The sequence below is a fragment of the Enhydra lutris genome, unplaced genomic scaffold (genome assembly GCF_002288905.1).
Source record: "Enhydra lutris kenyoni isolate GAN:26980312 unplaced genomic scaffold, ASM228890v2 scaffoldscaffold3, whole genome shotgun sequence".
Taxonomy (NCBI): Eukaryota; Metazoa; Chordata; class Mammalia; order Carnivora; family Mustelidae; genus Enhydra; species Enhydra lutris.
Genome location: NW_019154087.1, coordinates 40,394,218 through 40,407,331, shown reverse-complemented (window position 1 = coordinate 40,407,331; position 13,114 = coordinate 40,394,218). Strand labels below are relative to the sequence as shown.

The 13,114-nt window shown below is 40.5% G+C and overlaps 1 protein-coding gene across 1 annotated transcript in view; it reads left to right on the top strand.

Moving 5' to 3' along the window:
* LOC111153295 (HECT and RLD domain containing E3 ubiquitin protein ligase 5) overlaps window positions 1-13,114 on the top strand; it is a 43,102-nt gene that overhangs the window by 5,829 nt on the left and 24,159 nt on the right. Inside the window, exons 4-11 of the mRNA XM_022512234.1 lie at window positions 1,821-2,042; window positions 3,238-3,329; window positions 3,826-3,956; window positions 6,387-6,532; window positions 7,882-7,958; window positions 8,666-8,769; window positions 10,238-10,297; window positions 12,711-12,804. Of these exons, the coding sequence (XP_022367942.1) occupies window positions 1,821-2,042; window positions 3,238-3,329; window positions 3,826-3,956; window positions 6,387-6,532; window positions 7,882-7,958; window positions 8,666-8,769; window positions 10,238-10,297; window positions 12,711-12,804 (926 nt within the window). The remainder of the gene's footprint in view (window positions 1-1,820; window positions 2,043-3,237; window positions 3,330-3,825; window positions 3,957-6,386; window positions 6,533-7,881; window positions 7,959-8,665; window positions 8,770-10,237; window positions 10,298-12,710; window positions 12,805-13,114) is intronic.

Below are 13,114 nucleotides of genomic sequence, written 5' to 3'. Positions count from 1 at the left end.
TTAACCCACTGAGCCACCCAGGCGCCCCTCATCATTATATTCTTACTAAGGAGAGTTCTGCCCCCCCACCAGATTCTGCATGGTATCTTGCAAAGAGGTGCTCAGTATTATTTATTTATTTGACAGAGATCACAAGTAGGCAGAGAGGCAGGCAGAGAGAGAGGAAGGGAGGCAGGCTCCCCGCTGAGCAGAGAGCCAGATGTGGGGCTCGATCCCAGGACCCTGGGATCACGGCCCCAGGCTGAAAGGCAGAGGCTTAACCCACTGAGCCACCCAGGCGCCCCTCATCATTATATTCTTACTAAGGAGAGTTCTGCCCCCCCACCAGATTCTGCATGGTATCTTGCAAAGAGGTGCTCAGTATTATTTATTTATTTGACAGAGATCACAAGTAGGCAGAGAGGCAGGCAGAGAGAGAGGAAGGGAGGCAGGCTCCCCGCTGAGCAGAGAGCCAGATGTGGGGCTCGATCCCAGGACCCTGGGATCACGGCCCCAGGCTGAAGGCAGAGGCTTTAACCCACTGAGCCGCCCAGGCGCCCCTCATCATTATATTCTTACTGGCTGATAGGCACATGGTGTTTCTCTCTTTCTTTCTTTCTTTTTTTTTTTTTTAGATTTTTTATTTATTTATTTGACAGAGATCACAAGTAGGCAGAGAGGCAGGCAGAGAGAGAGGAAGGGAGGCAGGCTCCCCGCTGAGCAGAGAGCCAGATGTGGGGCTCGATCCCAGGACCCTGGGATCACGGCCCCAGGCTGAAGGCAGAGGCTTTAACCCACTGAGCCGCCCAGGCGCCCCACACATGGTGTTACTTTTGAAGGAGAGTTCTGCCCCCCCACCAGATTCTGCATGGTATCTTGCAAAGAGGTGCTCAGTAAGCATTAATTCTCTGATATATTTTTTGAGATTCAGATATTGTCAATTCCATTAGATAAACACTTCAGAACTTTTCTGCACGCTTCATGTATTCAATTAACAGAGGGAGATACAGACTCTTTCAAGATACTGTGCTGTAATTTCAAATTATACATTATTTAGAATCCTCAGGCACGTGAACAGAGTGGGTGGGCAGAAGGAAAACATTAATTTCAGGTTCTGTTTTCCTAGATGTAGAATGTTTTTGGTTTTCATGGGCCCATTCCTTGAATTTGGTTACCATATATTCAGGTAGCTTCATTCTTCTAGTCTTTGTTGGTTTGGGCTGCTATAACAAAAATACCACAGATTGGCAGAATTAAACAGCAGAAATTTCTTTCTCCCAATTCTGGAGGCTAGAAGTCCAATTCAGGGTGTCAGCAGGTTCAGTGTCTGTGTGGAGGGCCCATCTTCTTACATGGTGGGGAGGGCAAGAGAACTCTTTGGAATCTCTCATAAGGGCACTAATCTCATTCTTGAGGGCTCCACCCTGATGATCTCAGCTAATCCTAGTCACCTTCCAAAGGTCCACCTCCTAATACCCTTACATTGAGGGTTGGTTTTTCCACATGTATATTTTTTGAAAGGGACATGACCATTAAAGAAGCCCATCATGTAGTGATGTGGGGCAGAGGGGGATGTTCAGGGGCTCTTACTGGTACATCACAATCTTGGAAGGTAATATTTGGGGAAGCAAGGACACAAACTCTACCCTTTGAAGCAGAAGGTAAGGAAGTATAACTGTTACTGCTAAAGAGGAGATTGCTTCGGGTTTTTCTCTCAGACCTGGGAAGTTGAATGTAGGATACTGATAGTATAGTATGGATAACATACATAATGCCCGAAGTTAATGTCTCCTGTACTTCAAACTTATTAATAAGGCAGCATTTTGTTTGTTTATGTCAAGGTGGTGAGCTCTTTGCATGGGGACAGAATTTACATGGCCAGCTTGGAATTGGAAGACTATTTGCCTCAATCCCCACACCACAGGTTGTGGAGCACCTTTCAGGAGTCCCCTTGGTTCAGATTTCTGCGGGAAAAGCCCACAGCATGGCCCTATCCATGTCTGGAAACATTTATTCATGGGGAAGAAATGATTTGGGGCAACTAGGCCTGGGCCACACTGACGGTATGGAACTATATTTTCAAGTTCATATTATCAAATATATTTCTTAAATAAGAGATGAATTTAACACAGGCCTCCCTGTCAAAAATGGTTCAGATCTTCACTGTCATTGGTGCTTTTTTTCCTGGTTATCTCTGTCTTCAGGGCAGAAGCAATCTAGGAGACATGCGTAGTGGAAGTTGTTGCTGTGATTGAGATGTCTGTCAGGGTTGTGTAGGCTAAGCGAAAGAGCCCTGCACTGATCAGAATACCTGGTCTCTGCTTCCCACTTTGCAGTTAACTAATGGCAGGGCCTGGCTGAGTCACTTAACTTTTTTCTAGGCCTTATTTTCTTTTTCTGTAAAGTGATGCATTTGGATGAAATGACCTCCGAAGTGCCTTTGCACATAAATGTCTGTTACTACTCCATGTTAGGACAAAAGAATACCAGTAATCTCTTTAGCAGCTCACAGATTCTAATCTTAGTCTATAAGGTATTAATTATATCTGTATACGCAGATAAGGGAAAAAAAACCCGTTATTGCTGTTATTGAACTACTTCCACAAAGCAGATGGCAAACTTTCTTATGATCCTGAATACGGTCTTGGAGTTTTCAGGTGTGGCAGACTGCTGCTTTATCAGTTGTGGTAATGCACCTGTTTTCCCCTGGGTTAGTGGTCATACACTGCATCTTTCCCTGATATGGCCCTCAGGAGAAACCATAGTCAGTGATGGAAAAATATTCAAAGGAGGGAAAGGAATAAAGAGCAGTTAAAACTTTTTTTGCTGAACCTCTAAGTGCTTTGACAGGGAAATTGTGAAAAGAAAGGAGAGGCAGTATAGGACAGGAACACTGTAGTAGAGAATTTAAAAGAAAAAAAAAGAATCTTTATGTTCATTAAATTTTAGATGGGAATTGGAAATACCAGATATGCTGCAATTGAAGTTAATCAAGTTAGGCTGACAGGAGGAGTGGGTTCTGGGAAGTGGCTTGACACTTTCACATACGTGTTCTCCTGTGCGTGGCCCTTTCACCACTGCCTCACCCCCAGTTTTAGGCCAGAATAAGTGTACCAACACTGGGCTTTCTTGTCAGAAGGTGTTAGGAACTGTGACCACCAGCTGAGAGGCAGTGCAGGTATGTTCCTAGTAGCACGGAACTCCAGGGTGCAAATTAGCGTTCTCTTTTGATCACTTCAGCTTCTTTTTCTCGCATAGGTGAAGAATTTCCTTCCCTCGTTGAAGCATTGGACAGTCAGAAAGTTGAATTTCTTGCATGTGGTGGCTCTCACACTGCCCTGCTCACAGAGGTGCGTGTATCCTTGTCTCTCCAATGGTAATTTTGGAAGAACTTTGTAGTGGGAAAAGCACAAAACACCTGGATTTGGGCACTTAGTATTTCCCTGGAAAGAGGGGTCACTTCTCACATGTAGGATTGTCCTCCTGATAATTTGGGGCTTTGCTTTGATGGTCTTTTTTTTTTTTTTTTTAAGATTTCCTTAATTATTTTAGAGTGTGCACATGAGCAGGGTGGGGAGGGGCAGAGAGAGAGGGAGAAAAGCAGACTCCTCCTGAGTGTAGAGCTCAATGTAGGGCTTGATATCATGACCCTGAGCTGAAATCAAGAGTCAGATGCTTAACCGACTGAGCTACCCAGGCTCCCCTGAGTGAGGCAACAATGAGGCATCAGTGAATAGCCCTTTTGTTAATTATGCAGTGATATCAGTGAATTCAGTAATATTTTATTATTAAGTTATATTACTTACTCTTGTATTTTTCTAGAATCTGATACTTTTTTTTCTTTAGGATGGGCAGGTATTTACTTTTGGTGCTGGAAAATACGGGCAACTTGGTCACAATTCCACACAGAATGAGTTAAGACCCCGTTTGGTGACTGAGCTCTATGGAATTAGAGTGACCCAGGTAGCATGTGGAAGGTAAGTTGTCAAGTGTCCATGAAGATTGGTGAGATCATTATGATAAATTTAGATAGGTAGTTTAATAAAACTTCGTCAGTTTTTTTTTTTTAAGATTTTATTTATTTACTTGAGAGAGAGACAGTGAGAGGGAACATGAACAAGGAGAAGGTCAGAGGGAGAAGCAGACTCCCCATGGAGCTGGGAGTCGGATGTGGGACTCGATCCGGGGACTCCGGGATCATGACCTGAGCCGAAGGCAGTTGTCCAACCAACTGAGCCACCCAGGCGTCCCTCGTCAGTTTTTTTTAATTGAGATAAACGTATCAAATATTGTCACATGGGTGAAGATGCTTAATTTATGTTATTAGATAATAATTTTTATTTAGCATATATATTTGTTTTCATTGTCTTTTTTTTTTTTTTAAACAATCTCTAAACCCAGCGTGGGGCTAGAACTCACGACTCTGAGATCAAGAGTTGCATACTTCTCAGACTGAGGCAGCCAGGCATGCCCTGCATTAATTTTTTTTTTTTTAAAGATTTATTTATTTATTTATTTGACAGATAGATCACAAGCAGGCAGAGAGGCAGGCAGAGAGAGAGGAGGAAGCAGGCTCCCCTAGAGCTCTAGCAGAGAGCCCGATGCGGGGCTCGATCCCAGGACTCCGAGATCATGACCTGAGCCGAAGGCAGCGGCTTAACCCACTGAGCCACCCAGGCGCCCGTGCATTAATTTTTATTAATGAGAAAATTATTCACTTTCTGTTGCCCGTTTAGTGAAATATCTTTGTAACTGCTCAGACAGACTTTCACCTTTAAGAAAAATATGTCATTTACTTGGGAGAGAATAAACATGAATCACAAAGGATTATTCATTGATGTCTTTCTCACAACCCTTTAGAGGCCAGCCTAAGTTACTGTTATTTTTCAGAGTGATCACAGTAGAGGAGAAGACAAAGTCAGTGGTAGTTTGAGTAGAATATTCTGATAAGTTTGATTTTTCCAGCTTTTTTTGTTGTTGTTGTTAATAAAAGTAGAAAAATTTGCTCAAACTCCTTGGCTTATTTAGTTATTCCTTGAAGATCATTCACTTCTAACCAGTGGGATTTTGGGTTTGTGGTAAGGTTAAGAAGTCTTTTCAGTCAGATACTCTTCTTTTGGGCAAGTCTTTCCTTATTAAACACAAGCAAATTCAGGCTGTATCTGAATATTGGGTTCATGTGTTTACTAAAATCCTTTGTGTAAAAAAAACTTGTGTATGTACCTTTCAGTCCATAGACCTATTCTTTTATGATCCTGGAGTAAGATTACATAAATGGATATTATTAAAGTAGACCAGATTATTGGGATGGTATGATTCGTTGCATTTAAGGAGACATTTTCACCACTTTGGATTTTTCAGAACACTCATCTCTTTAAGTAGCATGTGTTAGAAGAGGAGTCTCATGTTAGAGATATCTTAATACACACCAGGGGACAGTTCCCCTACTAACACAAGAGAATTCACTGGAAAGATGCTCAGAACTTAAAGTTATTAAAGCCATATTCACATTTATTATAAGAAATGGATACAAATTAGAACCAGTCAAAGGAAGGGATGTCTAGAAAAGAGTCCAGGAGGAGTCTTCCACTCTCCAGTCATCATAGAATCATGGACAGAATGATATTACCTTCTCCCAGCCCAATACATGATGATGTGTATAGTATTGTCATCCAGGGAAGCTCAGCCCAAGTCCAGAGTTGTTACTGTGGCTTAGTTGCTTAGTCCAGTTGATTGAATCATTGCCCGCAGCAGTGAGCTCAAATTCCGGCCTCTCCCTCCTTGTAGGTTGGGCTTCAATGAAGCCAGAGGGGCCCTTCCCAAGCCACCTGGGTAGGCTGTTAGGTGTGATCTAAGGATCTTCCCATGAATAACAAAGAGGCTCCTATCAATTGGGAAATTCTAAGGGTTTAGAGGTTACCTCCCAGGAACTGAGGACAAAGGCCAGATTCTTAACACATTCTAGAGTGGGAGAGGCCTAGGATCATATCAGCAAGGGAGTCATTATTAAGCTAAAGGTCTTTGGGAAATGGAGCTCAGAAAGGTTCACCTGATTCCATCTTCTAGGATGGGGAGAGGGGGCACTCAAAGATGGCTTCCAAGAGATGGTGACTCTCAAGTCAAGGTTTGAAAAAGGAGTAGCAAGCAAGGGCAGCTGCTTGTTCCTGTCCAGGGAATGCCTTTTCCCAAGGCCCAGCATTGTGGCCTTGAGTGGACATAGGGATTCCAAAATCATCTGAGCCACACATGAATGCTATTTTAGTTTCCATATTGCTAATTTCATCCACTAGAAGTTGGCTAACTAGTTTCACTCACTGGGTGACCTAATTTCAGCAGTTTACGTGTTGCTGTGTACTCTCTTCATTGTAGGTAATTGAGAATTGACCATCTGTGCTTTTATTTAATAGGCGGCACACACTTGCCTATGTTTCTGATTTGGGGAAGGTCTTTTCTTTTGGTTCTGGAAAAGAAGGACAACTGGGAAACGGTGGAACACATAATCAGCTGATACCACTTCCCATGAAATTGCCATCAAATGAAGAACTCAAATTTGGTAAATTTTGTAGGAACACAGGATTTGGCTTAAATACTGCGCTCAAGAAACTGACTTTTCTGTGTGTAATGTGACAAGGAAAAAAATGTATGGCTATGAAGGAAGTTTCTCTAAACATTGGTTTCATTTTTTTACTTGTAAAGAGCTTAAAATATTTGGTATGATTAATGAAGTAAAAATAACCATTGGTTTTCTCTTATTCCTTCAGATTAATAAGATTAATGTGGATCTAAAATGATAGAACATAAAATAGATTATATGGATTCAGAGGCATATGTTGTAGGAGACCTATTAATTCCGTGGTGATTGGTTTTTTTACCTGATAACTGACTCAATCACATAAAGCCCCAAGAATCATGAATGAGCAGCTGTCATATGCCAGGCACTGTAACTGTGTTTATCCCTTATGTGTGTTCTCTCACCTGTCCTTTAACAGTTCTGGGAGATGTGTGCTCTCAGGCTCATCTTACTGGAGGATACAGAGCCTTGGAGGTTAAAGGGTTAGCCAGTTCTTAAAGCCAGTCAGTGCTTTGGTTGGATTTGAACCATGGCCTGAGCCACATGGAGCTTGAAACACTCTGCTATAGAAACTGCATCAGAGTACTTTGGTTACTTAATTCTGAAACCTTAGTGGTGATCCAAGGTACCAGAATTCTCTTAAGTTCTTTTGGGAAAATAAACAGTAGGATGTTTTCTTTGAGCAGTTCATATACTTGATTTCTTCTTCTTCTTCTTCTTTTTTTTTTTTTTAGATTTTATTTATTTATTTGACAGAGATCACAAATAGACAGAGAGGCAGGCAGAGAGGGAGGGGAAAGCAGGCTCCCGGCTGAGCAGAGAGCCTGCTGCAGGGCTCCATTCCAGGACCCTGGGATCATGACCTGAACTGAAGGCAGAGGCTTTAACCCACTGAGCCACCACCCCTCATATATTTGATTTCTTATAACCACTTAGACTTTTGAAGTACTTAATTTATATTCTTTACAGCCAGTAGTTACTGGCTAAGTCTTGATTTGTAGAATATGGCTTTTGGTAATGAGGGCTGAATTTAACCAGGGATCAGCTAACTAATCAAATACTGATTCGACTATTTTATATATAAGCATTTACATTAATTATATATGTCAAACTGATGTCATCTGTCAGCCTTGCAGATCATCTGTTTTTGCCAACTAGCCTTACTCTGAAGGAAATGTATATTTCTGCTTCATGAGTGGGAAATGTGCTGAGGCCTTGTGTCACAAAGAGAAAAGAACCAAGTTTAAGAGGAATCTGAAATGATTTAAATTGAGTGTGCCTGTTCATGCCGGTCACTTTCTACACTCTTACTTTCTGTGTCTCCCTTTCAGAAAGCCGAACTTCAGAAAAAGAGTTAATAATGATTGCTGGAGGGAATCAAAGCATTTTGCTCTGGATGGGAAAAAAGGTAAAAATAGATCTCTAGATGTTTTATATAACTTGGTATATTAAGCGAACTGAAGGGTTTTAGTATCCAGGTATGGTGAATTCCAAAATCATCTAGTTTCTAAGCTGACCTTTAGGGAATAGCTAAACATTATGGATCCTTTATTGTCAAAACTACGTAAGTATTGACTTACAGGAATCAGGAGATTTGTCTCTGGTAAATGTCAAATCAGATTTGTTTAGCTCTTTCCTTGGCCCTGCCAGCGGCTTGGTCGGTATCCTAGCAAGCCATCACGTTGACGTTCTAACATTTTGCTGGCCTGGAGTAAAAAAGACCCGAGGTTCATAGCCTGTGAATCCTAAGTTGATAACCCCCTCACACTGCTTGCTGAGGCCAACCAAGTTCCTCCCAGTCCTACACAAAGGATCTCCCCCCTGCCCCCCCCAGGCTGTGTGGTGCTCATTTTAATCTGATTATACCTGTTGGAAGTGCTGAGTGTTGGAGCACTCAGAGAAATTTACCTTGGATTTAAGCCCCTTGGGCAAGAAGTTGACAACCAGGCAAACAAATGATCCATTACTTCTTGGTAAAATCTTACTTAAGGATTTCTCAGCTCTATCCTCTGTATTTAAAAGTCAGTATTACCCTGTATCCTTGGAATGTGCCTAAAAGTTGGATACCTATTTTTGTGGTGTCTAAATTGCTGTGTTTTACTTGCTTTTTTACAGAATCCCTATGTTAATCTGAGGAGGAAAATTCCTACGTTGAACGAAGGGACCATAAAGAGGTGGATTGCTGATGTGGGGACTAAACAGTGGCAAAACACAAAAAGGTACCGCCACTGTGTTTCTCTGCTCATAGAGTTCTGTAAAGTAGCCTTTCCCCCCATAACTGGTTCTAGACAGTTCAGAGATACGAGGTTTTGTGGTCCACGATGTCCATCAGCCAGAGGAAGAAGGAATAGATTTTGTGCGCGCGTGAGTGTGTGTGTGTAGAGACAGGGATTTATTTTTAAGGAGTTGGCTTATACTCGGTTGTTGGAACTGTGTGTGTGTGTGAGTGTGTGTGTGTGTAGAGACAGGGATTTATTTTTAAGGAGTCGGCTGATACGCAGTTGTTGGAACTGACAAGTGCAAAATAGGCAGTGCAGGCCAGCCAGCTGGAGACCCAGGGAGGAATTAGTACTGCAGCTTGGGTCTGGAGGCAGAAGTCTCCATGCCTGGGAACCTTTTTCTCTTCAGGCCTTCGATGTAGGATGAGGCACACCCACATTATGGAGGGTTATCTGCTTTACTCAGAGTCTGTTGATTTGTATGTGAATCTCCTCTAAAAAGTATCTTCACGGCAACATCTGGATTGGTGTTTAGCCAGATATTTGGGTACTATAGCCGAACCAAGTTGACACATTAAGATTAAAAACCACAGCTAATGTGTAAGCTCTGTGAGGGCAGCTTTTTTGACTGGAGGACTCTCTGGGTCTCTGGTATGTTTGCCTATATTGTGACTGTTCTTAGTAGGAGATACCCCTAAGCCATTTCCCAGCCCTCTTTGGCCTTAGAACCACTTGTCTGTGGACCTCTTCACAGCTGGACAGTGTGGGCAGTCTTGCTTAAAGCCATACAACTCCTACCATTTCTCAAGATTATATTTGCTTCTACAAGCGTTTCCTTTTAGAGATATTTTTAGGCATGGTTTCTTAATTTTGTAAAGTAGTTGTATGAAATAGCTGCACTGTAGTCTGCGTAGATGATCAAGAACTGTGCTGGTGATTGCACTCACCTTGCTGAGCTCTGAGTGATGTGTGGAATTGTTGAAACACTATTGTACTCCTGAAACTGAGGTGACATTCTATGTCAGCTGTACTTAAATAATTAAAAAAAAAAACCTACTTGTGCTATTACTTCCAAGATGGAACTGAGCCTACCCTCCTCACCCCCATCCTCCCATTTAATTTCTGGTAATTTTTTTCTGTTCCACTTAAGTGCAGCAGAAATAAATAGGGTTTGGAGAGCTGGGTGGGATGGGGATGTCTTACTTATTCAAGGAATTAACCCTAGGTCAGTCCTTTTCCTCTTTCCTTGTGGCTTCTCTGACTACATACCTTTTTATTACTCACATTTGTCACGAAGTTTTGAGATTGGGAAAATGAATAGACTTTTAGATGCCCAAGGCAACATGCAAACAAATCAGAGACAGAGAAGTCTGAAGGATGGTTAGGAGATGTGTTATTTATCATGTCTTATGCTATAAGGAGACATACAGTATGATGTATTTTAACTACCATCTTATTCCTCATATAGGGAAATCAGAGAGATATTTTCATCTCCTGCTTGTCTGACTGGAAGTTTTTTAAGGGAAAGGTAATATATTTAATATATTTATAAAGTTTAAGATCCTGTTAAAAAATACTGCGTGGTGACTCAGTGAATAATGTATATTTGAAAGTTCGAAAGATTGTATATTTGAAAGTTGCTAAGATAGTAGATCTTGAACATACTCATTATAAAAAAAAAGTTGGGGGGCATCTGGGTGACTCAGTTGGTTAAGAATCTGCTTTTGGCTCAGGTCATGATCTTGGGGTCCTGGGATCAAGCCCCTCATCAGGCCCTCTGCTTAGTGGGGAATCTGCTTCTCTGTCCCCATGCTCTTGTGCTCTTCCTCTCTCTCTCTCTCCCCCTCTCAAATAAATAAATAAAATCTTTATAAAAAAGAGAAAAAATTGTAACTATATGTGATGATGGGTGTTAACTAGACTTAAGTGGTAATTATTTTGCAATATATACATACATCAATTCATTATGTTGTGCACACCTGAAACTAATATAATGTGATGTCAGTTCTTTCAATAAAAAAATGAAAGATTTTAAAATGGAATGAGGTTAAAATAATTCACTCTGTGTTTATCTCTTTAAAGATTCTAAAAAAATTTTTATTTCTATTTATGAGAGAGAGAGACAGCATGCACACACACATGTGTGTGGGGTGTGGGGGAGGAGGCAAGAGGGAGAGGGAAGGAGAATCTCAAGCAGGCTCCCCACTGACCATGGAGCGAGACATGGGGCTTGATCTCACAACCCTGAAATCATGACCTGAGCAGAAATCAAGAGTTGGATGCCTAACTGACTGAGCCACCCAGGCACCCCTAAAAATTAACTGTTTTTAATGAAAGCAAATACATGAACACTGTAGAAAATGTAAAAAATAAAGACCTGTGACCGAAAAAAATGAAAATACCCATAATCCACTACTTAAGAGGACTAGCTTTTGTGCATATATCTTTTTTTGTGCAAATTTATTTTTTTACTAAAAATGTGATTATTTTCTTTTATATATTACTTTATACTTAATGTATTTGTCCATTTTTTATTTTATTCAGTTCATATTATTCAGTAGTTTTCTTTGATGTCATTTTTGTAATGGCTGCATGGTATTCCATGGGAAGGACATACTTTATTTATTTATTTATTTAACCATTAATTTATTTAATTATTTCCCATTAGAAGGTGTTAAGATTTCTTTGAATTTTTAAATGAAAGAACTACTTAGCACCTCTTTTCCTAAATATTTATATGACGTTTATCTTAAGAATATTTTCTATTCTGAGACACGAAATATTTGTATTATTTTACAATGTGTCTATTTCTAAGACATTGAACATAAACATATGAGAATATACATATTGAACATAAACATATAGAGAATAAATGTAATTCACAAGTTAAGTTTTTTTTTAAAGATTTTATTTATTAGAGAGAGAGAAGGCATGAACAGGGGGAGAGGGAGAAGCAGGCTCCCTGCTATGCAGGGAGTCCAGTGCCCGATCCCAGGATCCTAGGATCATGACCTGAGCCAAAGGCAGATGCTTAACCGACTGAGCCACCCAGGTGTCCCTCATTAGTTATTTTCTGTTGCAACACTAAGAATTTACTGCTTCTGAACCCCCCCTCATCTTTTTAAAAAGATGTATTTATTTATTTATTTGAGAGGGGGAGAGAGAGAGTGAGTACTAGTCGGGGGGCAAGGGATCCAGAGAGAGAATCTTACGTAGCTCCATGCTGAGTGTGGAGCCCAAGGTGGGGCTCAATCATGTATGACTTGAGACGAAACCAAGTCAGATGCTTAACCAACTATGCCACCCAGGCGTCCCTGAAGCCCCTTTTTTTGATCCTGACTTTCAGTTCAGGTAAGTGGGAGACATGGTTATTTTTTTTCAGAAGTGGGCAGAAAAACCTCTATTTTTTTGTGTGTGTAGTGTGGCTTTTTAAAAAAGATAAATATTTAATGTGGTGACTCAGTGGGTTAAGCCTTTGCCTTCTGCTCATGTCATTTTCTCAGGGTCCTGGGTTAGAGCCCCTTATCGGGCTCTCTGCTCAGCAGGTATCCTGCTTCCCCCTCTCTCTCTGCCTGCCTTTCTGCCTACTTGTGATTGCTGTCTGTCAAATAAATAAATAAAATCTTAAAAATAAATAAATAAATATTTAATATAAGATCGTATCAGAACTAAACTTGGATAGTATGTATATTGTTAATGTGGGCTTTATTTTTTTAAATCTTTTAGAAATAATTATAAGTGGTCAGTGACATTCTCAATTGAATTTGTGTTTAGCCTAATTATTTATTGTAAAGTTGAGGGAAAAAGTAATTTTGTTGAAATGAAATAAGATTTAGAAGAAGAGCTTCATCTGGATAAATAGTCTGATGAAATCTATAATTTTGAAGTGTCCTATTCCATTTACTATCCATGTACTTTTAAATTTTATCTTCCTTCTATAGAAAATCTGCAGAAATGATGCTTATTCACTTGGACTTAAATAAAGCAAGAAGTGCCTTTAAAGAGTTAACCCAGAAGGACTGGATTGCTAACACGGTGGTATTCTTTAGATTCTTATATAGAAAAAGAAAATACATTAAAACGTCTTTTTTTTTTTTTTTTTGACAATTCAAAATTTGAGAAGAAATACTTTGTTTCAGGACAGTTTCAGACCCTGTAGCATATCCAGATCTGGTGAAAGTCAGACGGCGTTCAGGAGTTGGTCCCTTTGGGGCAAATTGGTTGCTCTGGTAATCCCATGGATGACAAGTAGTCTCGGGGGTTCGTCTGTACCCACAAATAGCATACACACACACACACACACACACACACAGACACACATACACAATCTGTACATAGATGTACA